Source organism: Anneissia japonica, unplaced genomic scaffold, assembly GCF_011630105.1.
Source record: "Anneissia japonica isolate Jap-2015-1 unplaced genomic scaffold, ASM1163010v1 scaffold673_len1821605_cov196, whole genome shotgun sequence".
NCBI classification, from domain to species: domain Eukaryota; kingdom Metazoa; phylum Echinodermata; class Crinoidea; order Comatulida; family Comatulidae; genus Anneissia; species Anneissia japonica.
In genome coordinates, this window is record NW_022717449.1 from 968,163 (window position 1) to 983,369 (window position 15,207).

Here is a 15,207-nt window from a genome sequence, read left to right on the forward strand (position 1 = left end):
TAATAGATGTTTTATGCGATGCTTTTAGACTTATGATGACAGAGACTGTAGTTTTATTCTTGTGGAGGTAGCAGAAGCGGCCTGACTATTCTTTTGATGGAGGAGGCCATGGATTTATTTTTGTAGTAGTAGAAGAGGCATGGATTTATTCTTTTGATAGAGAAGATATAGCTATATATTTTTGACGGAGGAAATCTGAATTCAAGATTTTAATAAAGGATATTTAAATTTATGCTTTTAATCATGGAGATCACAGTCCTCTTATCAGTAGCCACATGACTAAATATTTACAGTGAAAAAATATTTATGTTGAAAAACATGTATACTATACACTTTTAATGGAGGTGTGGATGTATGCTTTTGGATGGAGGAGACTTACCTTTAAGGAGGTACCTTTATGCTTTATATATTTATAACAACAATCTATATTTGATATAACACAAGGAATGTTGATGTAATAATAGTCACAAGCACTGATAAAAGTATAAATAGCAAAAAGCAAAAAAAATCAGTACTACCGTTTTGGCCTTACTTTGTGGTTTTCGAGGGGATTGGAAAAGAGGAAAATTTGAAGCACAGCAAAATACACCCATAATATTATGCACTATACAAGGTATAAACAATGATCTGGAGATAACTAATGAACACAACTAACTGTGCCACACTTACCCTCCACCTACTGAGCGTGATGGCGGTGGGGTGTAGTCCTTGCTGGAGTTTCGAGGCTTAGCTGATGCTAACTTCAACAGATGACTCCATTCCTCTTCCCACTCCTCCTCCGAGAACACCAAACCAGACTAAAGTAGAAAATAATTTATATATCATCATCATTCTACTTAAATACACAAAAAGCAAGAAAGTTATAATTTTCATTATAAGGCCTTGCGCTGCACCCGATGGTCAACATGATTCTATGGAGAATGCAATGCAACGACACGCGCGTGTGCAACTGATCGTTTTTAATGACGACCCGTTTAGACTGCCACCGACATTCATCAGACAGTGTCACGTAGTGCTCACAGTGAGCCAAGTTAGATTAGTCGGTCGACGGTTGCAATACAAAACACTTAGAATTTTAATACTGGTCTCCCTCTAATTAAAGACCACCAACCTCCAATTAAGATCACTTTTCTGTGGTTCCATATTAACTAATGTTTTTTTATCTTTATTTTTCTAATTAGAGACCAAAACTGCTAAAAAGTGGTCTTGAATTGGGGGAAGACCTGTATTTTAAAGACTAGTTTTATAGGACATTTTCAAATGTGTACAATTGAGATACTTTACCTTTCACATTGCCAAAAAAAAATCAATGTACTTTTATTGTTGCCAAATACATATGGAATTGAATTATTGCAAGTTCATAGTGTTTTCATATAAATTATCATGCAATATACCTCTTTATTCGTTTGCATTTGTTGCCATTTCCATCTGCGTTTAAGTTTCTTCATGAACCTGGAATCCTGGTTGTCAGTTAGAGCTTTGTACAAAGCCTTCCTCAATGTTAACAAGCGATCATGAAAGCCCCACATACCTAGACAATGACATAAGAGAAGAAGGATCACAGAAAATGTCAACTAGTATGGTATGAAGTAAAATAATATAACCATGTTAGCCCTCTAAGTTGGATAAACATTTTATACCATTTTTTTCCCCATTTTTTTCTTATCTCATCCTTCATTTGCTTTTATTTATTATGTTTTTATTTTTCAGATTAATTTTATAAATTGTTATATTTTTGGTGGCTAAGTGCATTTTTTATCTAATAATTATTTTGTTTCCTTTGTTATTAATTCAATTCCTATTCAATATTATACGGTATAAATTTTAAATATTGTTTAATTTTTTTTCTGTTTATTCATTCATTTTATTGTTCTTTTACAGTTGTATTCCTTTTTAATTTTTTTTTGTTTTTTCATTTGTTAATTCCGTTTGTTTAGTCAATCTATTTCATTCTTGTTCTTTCTTGTTACATAGTTTATTGAGGGTTCCTACTGCTATCCACTGCTAGTCCGTGGTCCCAAACTGCAAATGAATGGTGGGATGGAGTTGGTTCCTCTGTCTTAGTCTGTTTCAGATATTTATTTTATCATAGCTTACTTGACATACAGTACTAGAATAGATTAAAATAAGTAGAATACAACTTACCAAGTGAGGCAGCATGTAGCAGACAGTTGCCATCGCCTGAGGTCGCCATTGGCCAAAGCACCTGCAGTACACTTAGCCACCAATTCAAACGTTCTACCGAATAAGAAAACGAGACGCATAAGAAAATATCCATTCATATTTCAACTTCTTTAATAGGTTAAAGCCTTTGAAAGACAGCTCAATTCAAGACTGCTCACTTTGAAGATCGCTCAATTAAAAAACCCCTCAATTTGAAGACTAATCAATTTGATAACCGCTCAATTTGAAGATTGCTTATTCTTGAAGACGCTGTTATAACTCTTTTTGACAAAGCTGAATTACAAAAATCTGCCAGGAATCATGCTGGAGTTGGGTTTTGAAAGGACATGTGCTATGTGATACCATAGACCAAATATCTCAACCTACCTACCACCCAACTCCTTCCCCTAATACTTGTATCACTAGTACCAACTTGTATCTGAATTGAAGAAGGATGTTTCTGCTATGTTACTATATTATACCGAGTATTCATGGATATGAAATTACTTGCTATAATGTTACAATATAAAATGCTCAGTTTGTTGACATAGATTTACGTTCCCAATAACATGGTTGGCGGATCTGTTATCATTAACGTACTACATCCCATAAACAGAGAGTTATTGTTATTACAGTACCTATTTTAAAATCAATCAAACATTAATCATTCAAAAGAAATGGATATCTCATGCATCAATCTGTCAACACGCATAATAAAAACATTTGATGTGGAATTCACTATGGTTTCCACTCCAAATCAATATTAAACCATAGAGATATATGTAATTTAAGAATCCTTTAAACCCAGTTTATTTTTTTATGTAAAAATTGGTACTGTACAGAGCAAGCATAAAGTTAAACCAGAGCCTTGCAGGCATCAATGTTCTTTTTAGCACACCAACAAGGTACTTAAAAATTTTGTAGAATAAAAAAAACTTTAAAAAAAAAAAAATTTTAACATTTCGTAGGCCTAAGTAAGTGTACAGCATTTTCATTTTACAGTAATTTGGAGCGATATCGTGGGGTGGGGAAGGGGAGGCTGGCAGTGGCCTACTAGACTACAATATGCTAAAAAATGTCTTGGGCCCGATCGTACACACCAGTCGGGCCCAATTGTCTGTCACCCGAAGTTTTCATCGTGATGAACAAGAAAGTACACAATCTAGCTCAGGTCATAGGCTAGGCCTAGTCTTGCTGCTGTCACTCTGCTACGTATACCATATAACAAAGCGACCCATCCAGTGCAATCTTAAATTTTACATGCATTACTTAAATGTATATTACATATTAGACGATAACACGAGATCATTGATTAAACTATCAATGATGTTCTACTATGGCCCTCGCATCGCAGGCCTTGTTTTAGTGGAAAAACCCAAGCTAGAAAGTCGTTATGTACCCAAGGGTACACTGCTACATAGCTGGCTGTCGGAAATACAGTACCTTAATATTAGTCTATGTTATACAGTCACTGCCCTGCATCTAACACGTTAAAATAACAATTACAAATAAAAAATAACTTGCGAGGCACGAAATGACGTTTGCAGCAAGACTACTTATACAACAACAGAAAAAAACGTCTGGAGTTGGCAACTTGTTGATCGGTTAGCATATGCCCAGACAGAAACACTAAAGGAAACTTCAGGTCGTGATGAAAAACAAAATGTCATAAAACTTTTTCTTGACGCATGCGCATTTGTATAAATGTTTACACACACATGCAAAAAAGTGAATCCAATAGTTCCTATTGCATTACATGCATAGGAACTAAAAAAATAGATCACATTCGGAAATCAGGGTCAGAAGTTTGGCAATTTTGGCTCCATTGCCAAACATCAGTCACCCAATACATTTTTGTTGATAAAGTGGTTTACCACAATGTACCTAATTTATTAACTAAAGTTTCAAAGTGGCTTTTCAAACAAACAATTGTGCAATCAAAATTCTTCTTACCTCAAAAAAGTAAAACGAAAAACAAAAACAAAAAAAAGACAAAACGCATATCAGTGCAATCTATTATTTTATATGATGTGGAATGAATTTTGTAATATATATTTTTTTTAATTCTAATATAATTTAAGTAGACCTGTAGTTAAAAGTCTTACATTCTAATGCAAGGGTTTTGGGTTTATATTGTCAAAAACAAGGGTTTATCTACTAACATCTAAAACAGCTTCAATCCTTAAGCTACACTATGTAATAATTTATACAGTTAGTTTAATAAAGCAAACCTGGTAATGTAGATTTCTGGTGAACGGGTTCAGCATAAATATTAAAATATAAGAAAATAATGCATAATTATTGTCTACAACTTATTGTATAACTTGATGTTTTATAAACTTTTTTTGTATAGGCATAGAAACAATGATTTTACTCAACTAGTGTAATCTAACCAATTCAAGAGAAAAATTAATAATATTCAATGTACCAAATATTAGCAAAACTATATAAGATCATAACTCACTCTTTCTCTAGACTATAACCACAAGTGGTATACAAAATCGCAGCAGCATCCTGAAACAAAATCTCTAAGTCTACCAAGTTACCACACCAGATCCAATGTACAACATGAACATAGGGAGTGTATATATACAATCCACTAGAGAGGTAGTCAGCAGCTTTGATAGCTGTACAGAGACTGTATTGATCTTCCAGTGTCTATTCAGGTACTGTCAATATTTTATCAGTTACCGACAACTTATAAAAGGACCAGTTCGTCAAAACCTGGCCTAACACCTCAACAATAGGACACAAACACAATAAATGATTTCATGTTTGCTACAGGCTCAAGCATCAGGCAGTGTTGTGCATACTCTACCTCTACATGGTAATGTTGAACATAACTACTACAAATAAAAGAGAAAAATATAGATACTGTACTCAAACCGCATTCTTATAAGCACTGTTAAAAAAAATTATTTTTGCTACACACATGCAGGAAATTGAGGTTGTTTCAGCCTGTTATCATTGTACTACAAGTAACATACAGAACTTATTTGAACTTTCAAATATCAGATATTAATAAAAGCGAAATTAATGAAAGTTGACAGCCAATATATATCTGAAATCCCAAGTCCAGGCAGCAATAGAAATGTACAAATATAGGCCTAGTAATTTAGACTTTAAAATTAGTTCAATAAAAGTATAGTATAGTGCCAAATAAATTGTCTAAAATGTGCTATGCCGTCACTAAATTTTTCTCTACATCACTTGTAAAAAGTGTGCTTTCAACCCTTCATGACTCGTATTTCATCATTTATTTAATTTATTTATTTGACCGATGCACATTTACAATAGGTAAAAATACATATTTTGGTCAGGGGCAACTTTAAGGCAAAATTTTACTATAAATTTTAGAGTCAGCTGCCCTATATTTAATATATTCTGCGCCTATATATTTTTGGGGAGTCATTTCCCAGATTTTGCTGTACTAATTAAAAATGCTGTCTGAAAACTAACACACACTGCTCAAACACTATTGACATTAGTTTTGTTTAAAAAAACATTTTAGCTTTAGAAGGACAGCATTGTGCTATTATCCAATACGCGGTTGTATTGATGTATCATCATTATTCACGTTCCACCATGTGTTGGCATTGAGTTGGCACTCAATGTCAAATCCACCAACAACTCTCTCTTTTTAGCAATTTCATAACTCAATTGTTCCGATTCAGGAATCTATAGGTTATTTAGTTTATTGTTTACCATTTCAGTCTATAATCAAGCGCATAGACACTTGTATTTTGCGCTATAAAATATATTACCATTAACTATTATTATTATTTTAAATCAACTCAGGTAGAAATTTTTAAAATATGCATGACTCAATTTCATATTTAATAAGCACTTTAAATATGTAGAAAATCAATTAATTCAATGCACTTTATGACAAATCAAAGTTTATTTTGTCTAGGCCTCTCTGTACATAAAAATGATGCTGATGCTAAAATTGTAAAGTAACTAGTATGTACTGTATATTAATAACATACAGAGGTTTGACCTGGTTTTATAACTACTTTATATGTGATTGTCAATCATTTAAATATTATTTATGCTTTTGGATTATAATTAGCCATATTGCATTATAAGCTTAAATAGTGAACAAAACGAAAATCAATAAGGGAGATTGTATATATAATATGCAGCATGAGAGTTGGATAAACAAGCTGACCTTCAAAAAGCAACCAACTGAATCAATCGCTGCTATTTATATAATTGTTGGTCTCTTTTTTAATTGATGTCAACAAAAGTTCACTTTTTTTTTTAAAGAATATAATTGTCTCCACCTTGGATTCAAAACAAAGGCACTTAATGCTTTAAAATTTCATGGTTTTTACATGTTTTCTTGTTGGTTTCATTTATATCATATTTTTTTTATGATATAAATATACAAATATAAATTTGTTTAGTTATCTAAACAAATTTATTTTTGTTCATATTGGCAATATCATATAAAAAAAATAAAATCCTACTGCTCATTTACATTATTGAAAGTCCTAATCAAATCAGTAGTAAAGAATAGAGGCGTGTACTAAGACGCGCTTGAAAACGTTCCACGAACCGAATTCGGATTCGGTGTGAATCTACCTTCACATCTGTACTTTGTAGCAAAGGCCTAGGCCTACCCTCACCGCACTGAGATGCTATAAAAATTCGAACTCTCTGAATTACAAATTTTCTCAATTACGAACTCTTTTCGGACGGAGCGGTATGTAATTAGGAGATGTTACTGTAAATAAGGAGTAATATTGCGGAAATACGACCTGCTTTCATTTCAGAAACACTCGAGAATGCACCATAACGGAATATTGCAGTAACATTAGTAAGTGTGAGATGGAACGCTGCGTAGAAGGCATTTTTGGGAATATTCCTGCAATATTGTGGTAACAATTTAGCTATGTGTGAAAGGAAGTAGGCCCAAATAGTGTCTTTATTGTTTGCTTGATAGTATAAATATTGTTAACCTTCAGAGTCTTGTTTTAGCTCTTTTATAGCTTTCGCTAATTGTCATCAACAGAGATATTCAGGGCGCTTAAAGCTAACAATTTCTTTACTACCATAATATTTTCATTCAATTTTCAGTTAGTGTATGAATCGCATAATACCAATGATTTCAATTCAATTCAATTTTCAATTCAATTGGTACAATAGCCTGAGGAATGATAGGCCGTTTCACGGTAAAACAACTCCTATTTCTTTTTTGTTAAGTTGCATTGTTTTGCCTTGGAACTACTATGGATGCCAAGAGTGCTGGCATGTCAGTGTTTTCTTAACACTAAAGGAAGAGGATTGGTTGTGGTAGAACTACTGGTTGATGAGAGAAAACTGGTTGTGAACAAGAAGAGGAAATGAGAAGAAAGGATGAAACTAACCTTAAGTGCTCTAAAACACTAATGACCACAATGAACTGCAAATCAGCAAATATGAATCTACTGGCTCAATGCTCCAGTATCTCTCTGGATTAACACGTATCAATTAATACTATAAGTTCCTAATTTGCTCTAATTGACAGTTCTCACCTGAACAGGTGTTTCTGGGTACCCTAGTAATTTGTATCTAAGCCAGGTCAATGAATTTGAAGTCATAGAAACTAGGTTGACCTACAGAGGGCACTATGATTATTTCATAATATACATCACAAACCAAACTGCATTTATATTAAATGTGCTGCCTTCTAAGTGATAAATTTTAGGATTTTTATTAGAATCACCATAACTTTACTCAACATGCCTTATATTATATATTAATATTTTATTATCTATAGTGTGTAGATGTTGTCCCCCAGAACAGCCTTAAAAACACTGGCAAGCCGTTGGTGGTGGAACTCCGCTCTCAAATAAAAGTTACGCCTTCCATTGTTTTAATAAAGTGTATTCTTGCCCTAGTCCTTAAAAATTGATTGGAATCAACCTGCAAGCAAGTTTTAGTAGATATTTGGATTTGGACACCATTACAGTAGATTTATCAGTGTAAATCACAAATTCATAGCCTTACTATTTTCTAAACTTAAGACGCTTCTCAAAACACGTTAATTTAATTACGGAGAAAATATTATGTAGAGAATAAAATTTTAATTTGTTAGATTTATTTATTTAGACTTATTTGTTTTAATTTATCTGTTTAAAAACTTTTATCGATTACACTGAGCTCGTTTCTGTCACACTATCCAACTTTGGGCATCACATTTTTGCACACGACCCAAGAAAAACTAAACAATTAGCGGACAGAGTTTAGGAGACGCATCATGTTGTTTCCAACATTCGACTAGCAAGTGGCGTCGTGACAACGAAGGAAGTGTTCTGTTTAAAAAAATATATCAGACCAAAAATACACGTAATGTAATAGAATCAATTTTATACATTGTTAATACAAAGTCAATTCTAAAAATGTAAAATTGGAAAATCGGTTTTCAAGTACGAACGTCAATATTCAAGGACTTACAAGTACTTTCTAAGGACCGTACGAACGTGTTGACTATATGATCAATATGATCCTTCCACAATGTTTATTGTCACCACCCCAGCCATCCCAGGTATATTTAAGTATCAACACTCTCCACTTCCTTTCCATTAATAATGTTTAATAGGATGTTGCAAATGAGATGACATTTCTTTTTTCATTATATGTATAATGTGTAATATAATACCATTAAAACCACTTACTTGCATTCTCCAAATTATACATGCTGGTTGTTTCAATCAGGTCTTTTTCAAGAAAATTTCTAAAATCATCCTTGTAGGCAGTGATATCCGGCAAGATAAATGGTGTGTCTGGAATCTGCTCCTCAGATTCCAGCTGTTTCCGTGTTTTTTGTACTATCACGACATTAGCCTGTGACAAACCTCTCGTTAATTTCTTTTGTGCTGAAACAAGGAGGAAATTTTGCCGTGAGGTCTGAATTAGAGACAGCTGATGTTTTATTTAAAATGTCAAGTACTCTTAGCTTTAATAATAGTAATATCTATTAGATAATGTGTTGTATGCTCATTTTGATTTTATGCAACTTTATCCGAAAAAAGGGTTAACAAAAATTTCAATTCTTTCATATAATATAATAATTTAGAGCAACATCATGACCATATAAGGGCATACAACAGTTTTTTATCAAAGAAAATCTGATATGGTGGACAGAGCTTTATATTCTTTTAACATAGGCTGTGTTCATACATGATTTTTTTTAGCGATAATCCTAGGCGTGTTTCAGGCACAGATTTTCATTCTTGTCCAAGTTATTGCGTAATTATTACACAGATTTGACATGCTGAAGAATAATTATTAGGCAGTTTTCGCCGTATGACGTCATAATTTATTCATCTTGCGTTGCAGAGTACTCGACGTACATTAGTTATGGGTTTGTGCATGCGTATTTCGTTTTGTTTACAAAAAGGGAGGAGCTATCGCGCTGCATGATGGGTACTAACGTTAAAGTTAATGTTAACGTCGTGCGGCGAAAACTGCCTATTGTTGGATGGATACCTGTATGTGCTGTTTTTTTGCTAGGTCTGGCATGATTTTTGGAGGTCTTTTCAAAAAATCCCCGTTCGGGGTACATATTTAATTGGATTAGCGGTAATCTTTATCGCCTAAATCGTAAGTATGAAACGAGCCCTAGAACTCTAGATATTGGCTAGTAATCGTAAAGATTTTCATAGTCTATAAATGAGCAGAAACTAATTTTTGTTTGGGCCTAAAAAAAATAAATTAAAAAAAAATTTAATACTGATGAAAACATACTATTTGGGGACTTGTTTCCATTCCCATTCTTGACCTGAATGGGAACATTGAGAGCTGACCTTCCATCCTCTGTAGTTCCATTGGGATTGGCATTGGAGTCTGACTTGGGCGGTGTTGGAATCTCTCTTGATTTTAGAGGTGATGGTGGCTTTAAAATTTGCTTCAACTTATTGGAGTCTGCTAACGCTGCATTGTAGTTCCACCTCTTACCTGCAAGACATAACAATAATAATAATAATAGTGTAGTTTTATATACCGCACATATCCATCTAATGTAAGATGCTCAGGGCGCTTGATGTGTGGACTAGGAACTCAATCAACAACTTTCATTGCTCCTATGGGTCCCTTCGTGTCTATGCTACCCGGTAACACAGTACCAGCAACTTTCGTCGTCCACCACAGGGGCAGTCTGTCCCAGTACACTGGGGTTATCCCCCTACTCTTCTCAAAGGATGTAGTGAGTTCTTTAGTGCACACGAGCCATTGTATACACTGTGCCTACAATTTATAGTTCTTATCTGAGAAGACTTGTTCTACCACCAGAACCATAGGCGAGGGTGCCTTTTCGAACCAGCGCCGATATTTTGTCTATAGCTTGTGGCGCCTATAATAATATGAATAAAATTTATAAAGCGAACACATACCCTCTTTGGAAAGTGCTCAAGGTGCTTGAGACGGAGCATGAAAACGAAACTTGAAAAAATGGAAACTAATGTCCTTAACTAACCGGGAAAGAATAAACAGAAGAAACTAGCATCACCACTTTGTTTACCAGCACTTTGAAGCCCTCAATGAGGGTTCGCTGGTTCATAACTCACAAAAGCTCTAGTGGTGCTGGTGTCTGACTGCCTAGCCAATTCCAACGCACTGTAAGACTGAGTGAAAAAAATTAATAAAATGGGGACACTACTTGAAAGAACCATCAGATGAGTTTTCAGTGCTTGTTTCAATAAAGTGATGCTGTTTGCAGACCAAGGAAGCTGATTTAATCATTTTGGCGTGGCAACTGCAAATGACTTATCTTCCCATGTGTGTCTAGATCTTGGTTAAATTAGTAATGACTGGTCTGAAAATCTAAGTGCAAATCTGGGTATATATGGTATGAGTAATTATCATTTGCTTTTTAAGATTACCATCCAATAGTATAATTTGAAAATATTTCTGTAGTATATGAAGAACCAAAAAAAAAAAAAAAAAAAATGACAAGGCTGAATAAAATTTCTATTTCAAGACTTTGATTACAAATAGCCAATACAATAATATTATTGCATGTTTATTAACTGCGCAAACTATTATTTTTTATTTTCATACAAAAACACTTATCAAATGTATATATTATAAACATGTAGATATTAATCAATTAACAAATATTTCATAAATACATCTATCTACAGTAAAACCTGGTTCCAGAAGGTTTTTTTATGTCTTAACAACTGATTTTTTAATTTTGAAGACATTTTTTTCAGACATCTTTTAGTGTCTTAGGCAAGTTGAATAGTCGAGCGGTTATTAGGCAGGGGCACCGCAACCTACAGCTTTAATATCGGCACTGGTTCGAATGGCACACTCGCCTATGCTTCTGGAGGAGAACAAGTCTTCTCAGATAAGGACTATAAACCGTAGGCCCAATGTACACAATTGTGCACATCTTTCTCTGGCATGTATCAAGCATGCTATTTCCAAAAATACATAGCATTACAGCGGAATGTAAAGAATCCAAGAATGCACAAATGCTGGAAAGGTACTCCCAATTTAAGTCAATGATGAAATTTCATGTTTAAAAGATGAAATGTAGATTTATAATTCGGTCAATTACAAGTTTTTCAGAGGATATCTGAATATTTTAACACATTCCTTGAGATCAAAATAAAATCTCAACTAGAGTATATGTTGCTGATGTACAGTAGCATCATAGATTTGCAGAAGGAAGTTAAGGGAATGTTCACAAGTATATTTATAGCTGTAGATAAAAAGTACACAAAAACTGTAAAAAAATCTTTTGTACATTTCCTAGATTAGCATGTAAAAGGTACAGTATTACATACATAAGTGTAGGAGGCAGAGAGCTGGAGATGCTGTCCCATCCCCAATTTTTGGTTTGAGCCTCTAAAAATTTGAATACAATTGAAACATGGCAAAAATTCACATCCCCGAATTATTAAACGAGCAGAACATCCAAAACACAGCTATATAAAACATAATGAAACACACGATGCAGTCCTCCAATATTGGTATATTAAACACCATGCTCCCTCAGACATGTCAGGGGTTGTGCTCGCAAAATCTCTCCCCTGATATCTACAGTTATAAAAATGTCTGCGGCTTTTGACCCATTGGCACCCCCACTTGTGGCAGCTCTATGTCCTTGAATACAATATAAACCAGAATAACAAAAGTGTAACTCTTTGCTGATTTATAATAAATAAACAATTGCTTTCAGATTTTCCATTAATACCGTTAGTGTTCTCCACTTAAATATTAAATTGAAGTTAGTAAATCATGTACAAAAATATTAATGCATAATAAATATCACCTTCAGAAAAAGCTTGAAAAATGATAAATCTGTTACAGATTGCCTTATTGTATAACAAACTTTGGATTGATGCTAATACTTGATCCTCTTACTACATTAGAGGGCCCCTAAATGTCAACCAAGCTGGACAGACATTCAGTCTCTGATGCAGATATGAAGAAGAAATGTCTAAAATGATCATTTTAGCTGATTTGTAATATCACAAACCTATCAAATTTTTGAAAAATTACTTATATTAAAAAAATAATCATGATCTGATTTCAATTTATTTGGTTACAATAAACCAGCATATAGATAAAATACAGTCATAAAAGATTCAAGAACAAGAAAAACATTAAAACATATAAAAGCCCATATATACAAATTGGAGAAAAATGTTGCAAGTGAGACAAATTATTTTTTTTTTATCTTCCGATTATTAACCAATACGGTCAAAAACAAAAGAATATAGAAACCTAACTACTTAGTTAATCAACCTGGAAAAAATTATATTATTATCTTATTGATTCAATAAACGCCCCCTCCAGAGCCTCATTTGAAATAAACACCTCCATTAAATAAACAACAGGCCATTTATTTTTTTCTTGAATAAACACCTCTCTAAATGACTGTCAACAAAACTAACGGAATCAACATCATTCTTAACATATTTTAATGTTGTAATCTGGACAGTTGAATCAGACATACATTTTTCCTACCCTGGTTGGGATCAATAATTCTTTATGATCATGCAATAAAACATTTTGATTTTAATTAATGTGTCGTAGGTCCATATTTACAGTGAAATTGAGGGGAGTTTATTTGAGTATACTGTACTGTACATATCCAATTTACACAAAAAAGAAAAATGCTTCCCTCTAACAAACTCCTCTCTCAATAAAACGCCCCCCTCAAAAACCTTTTACAATAATAATCACCCTGGGGCGTTCCTACGGCATTAGTTTACATGTTCAAGGATAAAAATCAAAACAAATTGGCTTGTTTATATGTTGTAACAACTCATCACAAAGATCAAAACAAATTGATATAAAAACATAATTTATTGGTGGAAAAATCAATGGAATGAAATATTACCATTCAAAAACATAATTTATTGGTGGAAAAATCAATGGAATGAAATATTACCATTCATTTTTATAATAACCGTTATTATTAACTTACTCGAAACGACGCTTTTGAAACAGCAGCATATGCTCTTATGGTGTATTTCAAAAAAGCAACATAAATACTTTATAAAATGAGGCACTTAGTAAAATAAAATATGATAAAGGCATTATACTGTATCCTAATGGTTACTACAATCTATCTTTGAAAATAACCAATTTTCACAAACATTATGACCATTAACTATGTATGGTTCCACATTACAATATAATGTAGATCTACTGTATACTTAAAGCCCCATTCCTGGCAAAATTTCACTAAAAAAGATTTTTTTTTAGAAAAAATGCATGCATTACGCTATTTATTATAAACAATGGAAAAATATCGGCATAAATTTTAGTTTTACGCAAAAGAATTTAAAAAAATAAGAAATACAGACTATTTCGCATAGAAGATTACCATTTTCTCGACGAATTCTTTGTTACTAGGCAAATTCAGAGGTTGTAGATCGCATCTGCTGGAAATGCTCTCGCTTTTATGTATAATTTTTCAGTCAATAAAGTGTGCCCTCTCTAATGAAATTGTATTTTAGTACTTTGCATCTCACACACTGCGATCGATCGAGTCGGCCTGAGTTTGTTTAATTGTCAAAATCTCGGTCAGAATCATTTTTTTAACAGATTTGAAATAATTCCTATGATATATTATATTTCACAAGTGTCAATACTAGCAACGGAAAATATCATGTCGGCCATTTTTATGTGTGATAACAGAACCTAAATCAAGGTAAGGCTAGACCTAGCCTAGCAGTGTAGGATAGGCTAATGTTTTCGGCGCCTACTATGTTTCTTCGCAGACCTATTGCAAAATCAAACACAAAAAATCCATTTGCATTTATTTTTTGTGTGAAACACAAAAAAATCAAATTTCAGTCATATTTTACATTTTTTCATGTACAGGAATGTCCAAATTCAGTTAAATTAGCAATTTCATATTACATTTATAAATCTTTATAACATATATAAAAATTTAATTCCATTCTTCAGGATTTAAATTCCTACTATGACCATCAATATTCCAAATGACAAAAAATAACTACAGGTACCAGTAAATTTTCTCTCTCCTCCATATAATCGATCATGTTGAACGGAGGAGATAAGGTGTCATATATTTTTGCTCGCCACAAATTGTTTTATGAATATCATTTTAAATTAAATGTAATACAGTAATCAAATTTAAACTTCACAGTTACAAGTCCATGCTAAACAAGAATAAATATGTAAAACATATTTACCAAGTTGACTTTTGTCTTAAATGTTCTCTTCAGCTGTTAAATGTGAATGTCACTCTGACTTACGGTAAATCCCACAGTGAGATTCTCCAGAATACAAATGAACAATAATAAAACTGTAAAACAATGTGTGTCGAACATCGCCCATTCCTTACAATTTACACGATCAAAATCCTTAATGAAATATATTATGTGCCTCGCAGTGTGTTTCCCCCGGGCTGTGTTCATCTGTCTAAATTGTTTCGTCTCCAAATCCACTTAAAATGTTTGCTTTGCTTCATGTTAATTTCCTTGTTTTTATAGCGCTATACTTTTTGTCTCATTCGTTCTTTCAACACAATAAATGTCATAGATCTGTTATACTTATTCTAATGTTTTTAAA

General features: G+C 33.1%; 1 protein-coding gene across 1 annotated transcript in view; it reads right to left on the reverse strand.

Moving 5' to 3' along the window:
* LOC117110287 (OTU domain-containing protein 7B-like) overlaps positions 1-15,207 on the reverse strand; it is a 39,861-nt gene that overhangs the window by 5,750 nt on the left and 18,904 nt on the right. Inside the window, exons 3-7 of the mRNA XM_033252937.1 lie at positions 9,898-10,107; positions 8,826-9,026; positions 2,146-2,238; positions 1,395-1,531; positions 670-797 (exon numbers count right to left, since the gene is read on the reverse strand). Coding sequence (XP_033108828.1) covers positions 670-797; positions 1,395-1,531; positions 2,146-2,238; positions 8,826-9,026; positions 9,898-10,107 — 769 coding nt within the window. The remainder of the gene's footprint in view (positions 1-669; positions 798-1,394; positions 1,532-2,145; positions 2,239-8,825; positions 9,027-9,897; positions 10,108-15,207) is intronic.